The sequence below is a fragment of the Pundamilia nyererei genome, unplaced genomic scaffold (genome assembly GCF_000239375.1).
Source record: "Pundamilia nyererei isolate P.nyererei 1_Seehausen unplaced genomic scaffold, PunNye1.0 scaffold00069, whole genome shotgun sequence".
In the NCBI taxonomy this organism is placed as follows: Eukaryota; Metazoa; Chordata; class Actinopteri; order Cichliformes; family Cichlidae; genus Pundamilia; species Pundamilia nyererei.
In genome coordinates, this window is record NW_005187470.1 from 791,776 (window position 1) to 796,128 (window position 4,353).

Below are 4,353 nucleotides of genomic sequence, written 5' to 3' on the forward strand. Positions count from 1 at the left end.
GAGGAAGAAAATCCTCTTATTGTAAATTAAAACTGTTGACCTGACTTGACCCTGTCCTATACTTAAAAATAAAAAGGGAGCCTTAAAATAAAATAAATAAATAATAATTAAAAAAAACCCTCACCAAACAGCTGTCTTATACTCTTCAGGTAAATCAAACACCCTCATGAAACGTTTATCTCTCCCCCCAAAAATAAATAAATAAAATAAATCGATGCCAGTTCTGTAAGAAACTGCTCTGATTGATTTTCCACGTCCATCACTCCGTCACGCACTCAGCGCTGGCAGCCCCCTAATCCCTCTGAGTAAGGCACATTTTAAAATAACTTTTTGCTTTACAAAACCCCGCCAGTCACAATAAATCAAATAAACAATAAACTCCACATTACTCAAAAGAAAGAAAAAGGGTCCTAACTTTATTTAACTTGCAAAGACGCTTTTCTCCTGTGTAAAAATAATGCACATTGAGTCTTTTGAAATTTTATATTATAATTATTTTTTATTTTAGTCACGCTTGAAGCTATCGCAAATAAATACACCGATCCCCACCTGGATCCAATCCCTGCATTAAGTACAATATAAAACTCATTGGGCCTAAATCTCCTTTATAAATGTGTAATTCTCTGTCACTACTGATATCCTAAGGCCGATGCTGTCGTCAGTCTTTGTCCATACAAGGCGTACGGGGAGTAATATGGTCCGGTAGCCGCGGGCACGGGCACCGGGGCCCCGGGAGTGGGCAGGGGGCTCTTTGAATACGGGTGGTAGCGACTGCTGAGTCCGAGGGGGTGGTGAGGGCCCCTGAGGGCCAGCGTGCTCGGGCTGCTCGGGCTTCCGTTTGGAGGCATGTGCATGTGACAAGCCATAGCAGCAGCAGCAGCAGCGTTAGCAAGAGAAGACGACCCCGGGTACCCAGATATCAACTTCTCCGTGCCGGCAAAGGCCGTGTGAGTCCGCAAGTGGCCGAGGAGCTCCTCGGAGGATGAAAAGCGCTTATCGCAAGGTCCGTTCGCCGACACCCAGTTGCACACGTGCGGCAGGGGGTCGTTGGGCAGCATAAACCCGTAAGGATATAAGGGATGTCCGCTGAAAGAAGGGGTCGTGGAATGCACGCCGTGTAACGGGTGCGTCGGGTACATGAGCGGGTATCCAGACTTGAGCGCCGAGGCAGCTGCCGCAGCTGCCGCAGAGTCATGTGCGCAGTTAGCGCTGGCTGCGCCGGACAAATGGCTCGTGCAGTGGTAACTCAGGCAGTAGGGGTCTCGACACAGACTAGCAGACATTAGAGACGGTGGGGATGCTCCAGCTAAGGGGCTCGTTCCCGCTTTGCTGCATCCCAGCGAGCTGGCAGCAGCAAACTGTGCGCTTAAAAGCTGGCTGCTGGATTTGGTGGGGTCAAGGGTCATTCCATGAGGGAGAAACGGCTGCGGATAACCCGCATATGCACCGGCTAAACTTCCAGGATAGGAAATACCAGCAGGTGGTAAAGGAAAAACTGTATGACCGGGCTTATAGGGGGAGACAGGGGCCACCAGCCCGGAGCCGAGGACGGATGATGATGACGAAGTTACAGATATGGAGTCTGATGTAACAGCCTTGGATCCAGATGTGTTTTCTTGTTGCTGGTTGCCGTCAGAGGTAATCCCACTTATCCCGTGGCTGCCGTTGCTCTCCGTCATAGTGCTTTTATTGCTATCAGACTCCTTCTTTTCCTCCTTGTCCCCCGCTTTGCCTTCAGATGGCAGAGGAGAAACGGAGGTGCAGGAGCCGGGGCTGCCTGTCCTGGGGGTGAACGGCTGGCAGGTGGCGCTAGGCACTCGGAAACTGTTTTTATCTCCACTGAGGCTGCTGCTCGAGTCCTTCTTCTCTGATGATTTTGAGTAAGGTTTGAAGCTCGATTTGTCGTCGGCTCCGATGTCGCTCATCTTCAGCGGGCCGGATTTGGCCTCCTTGTCGCTAGATCCATTGGAGGTTACAGAGGACAGCTTGGAGGAGGACGGCGGATCCGGTTTGCCGATCTGAGAGCACGTTTGGGCCAGAAGGGCCAGCGGACTCTTCTTGGCATCCAGCTGAGAATTTGAAACAAACACAACGTTAAAAAATTCAGGAAAACACTCACACGTACATGTAATATTTTGCGATAAATAGTCACATATGTCCGTTTCGCGCATTTTACGCACTGCGCATAAAGTTATCTCGGGATGAAACTCAAAACAACTCAGCATAATATGTAAAGGAGGAAGGCGCGCACACGTAGCTGATCTACATTAGGTGGAAGATAAGATTGTACAACACGACGGAATGACATTCAAAATATTGGCATCAGTTTGCATAAAAGGGTCGTTAAAGTCTGAAGTGAGTAGAACATCGAGAGTACAGTTTATTACTGTATTTCAACACATAGCCTAAATAAAAATCTTGACCACAGTTTGTCCACTCGTGTCGTTTCGGGAGCTCTGGTGTCCTGCAATTTCGGAGTGAACACGCAGTAGTTTGAGAATAAGCGAATAAAAATAACGTGTTTTATTTTAACCGCTGTAGCGCTTACCTCGATGGGACTGACAGGAGTGGACGGTAACGGCTGTAGGTACTCCGGGTGTAAAATGTGTCCTGCCCGTGCCGTAAGCATTTTCAAAACCTTTATGGGAAGACGACTGGCTTGTCGAGTAGGGTCTGCGGGAGAGACGGAGTTGTGGACGGATAGTTGGCTTATCTTCACTGCTCCCTTCTCCCCCGAGGAGCCGCTCTCCCACGCTAGATTTGTGCTATTTCTCAGGACAGAGACCGTGGGCGATGTGATCATGACCCAATTCTCCTATAAATGGTTGAAAAATGCCATGGGTAGGGTTAAGCAAGCCAGCACTCAAAACGTCTGACGGTTGGAGCCGCTGCCAGAAATAAAAGAAAATCACAGTTAAATCCTCGGAAGAGACGCGGAGTGTGTGAGCAGAATCCGTGCGCTTCTCAGCCTCCTTGCTTCATCTCCGGCGTCGCTCTAACACTGTGGCTGTGGGTCCGAGAGCGGGCACGGTTTACGTGGGTTGCGGGCAGGAGGGATCACTCCGCCTCCTCACTAGCAGCATCTGAATCAGTCCGCGGATTGCTGCCCGTGCAGCCCCCCAATCAAAAAGAGATGCCGATGTGATCAGAGGGTCGAGGTAATGTGACGTTTCCTGCTCACACGGGTGTCTGTTTCATATTTCACCCACTCCGAGCGCTTTTAATTTCCAGACTTTACACGCGCCTTTTGCGTAATTGGCACTTTGACGCATGCGCTGCACCTGCATCCTGTGTGGGGTTTGGGGGGGGGACCAGGGAATAAAGATGACAAAGATTATGAAAAGATTTGTTTTGAAACGTTTGTACAGCCGACATTTATTTCCCCTAAAAGAAGAGAGTAGGAGTGGACAAACTATCGCCTGCGGCTAAAATCTGCTTTAAAATCTGCATCTTCTTTGCATAACTAGACTGCAGTTAATAAAGAAGACGGTCTTTGGACCCAGTTACTCAAAACAATAAAAAGTAATCAAGCGAGGGGCTTGTAAGGTCACATCCCCTGCCTACAGTGTGCGACATCTATCGCCATGTTTCACATGTTCGGCAACTTTCTCCCTCAATCACAGCCTGTCATCTGTCAGTTCCCTGTCCTGCCAGTCAACTGTCTGCAGATTTATTTTATTTATTTATTTATTTTTTGCCTCTTCTCAGCCATGCTCAGGTCAAAAGCTGTAAAGTGAATCCACGAGAAGGGCAGATAATACGTGTTGTATTATCTCCCCTAACCGCTCCATCACCGCACAGGGCCGCTTTACACCGCCTGGTCTGGTCAAACTAAAAACAGCAATTTGTTTAATTGGAGATAAGCTCCAAGGTATTTTTATATGGCGCTGTAATTCTGCTACAGACACTGATTTAATAGCATGTAATTTTTCCAAGTGATTATCATTATTATATTTTTTTTTTCTGGGTGTAGGAAATTAAAAAATACACCTCCACATTTCCTCCGCACTCATGCCAAAAATCCTTCTTTTTTGTTCCAAGAGCGCTTAAAAAACTCTCTTGTGGCTGCCATTAATCATTAAAGCGTCCACATTTCTTCCCATCGAAATAGACCCACTTATCTTATTACTCAATAGCCTATAAATGTCTTGCTGATCAGGCGAAAGTTAAACATATGCAAGTGTTTTTTGATTGATAAAAGGGGTGCTGTTTTCGGCAACGGCTGTCAGGCTCTGACACAGCGCTTTGAGTTATTAGGGCAGAGAAGGGCGACCATAAATTTCGACCGTCAGGCAAAAGCTCCTTTATTGTGGACGTGATGGATGGCTCGCAGCGGCAGACACCAAATTCTCG

At 47.7% G+C, this 4,353-nt stretch overlaps 1 protein-coding gene across 1 annotated transcript; it reads right to left on the minus strand.

Moving 5' to 3' along the window:
- Nucleotides 1–479: 479 nt before the first annotated feature.
- Nucleotides 480–3,214, minus strand: LOC102212823 (zinc finger protein 503-like). The gene is made up of 2 exons (XM_005736401.2): nt 2,549–3,214; nt 480–2,069 (listed from the first exon to the last, which is right to left on the minus strand). The coding sequence occupies exons 1-2, from the start codon at nt 2,801–2,803 to the stop codon at nt 630–632; spliced, it is 1,695 nt and encodes a 564-aa protein (XP_005736458.1). The 5' UTR covers nt 2,804–3,214; the 3' UTR covers nt 480–629.
- Between the last annotated feature and the right edge of the window lie 1,139 nt (nt 3,215–4,353).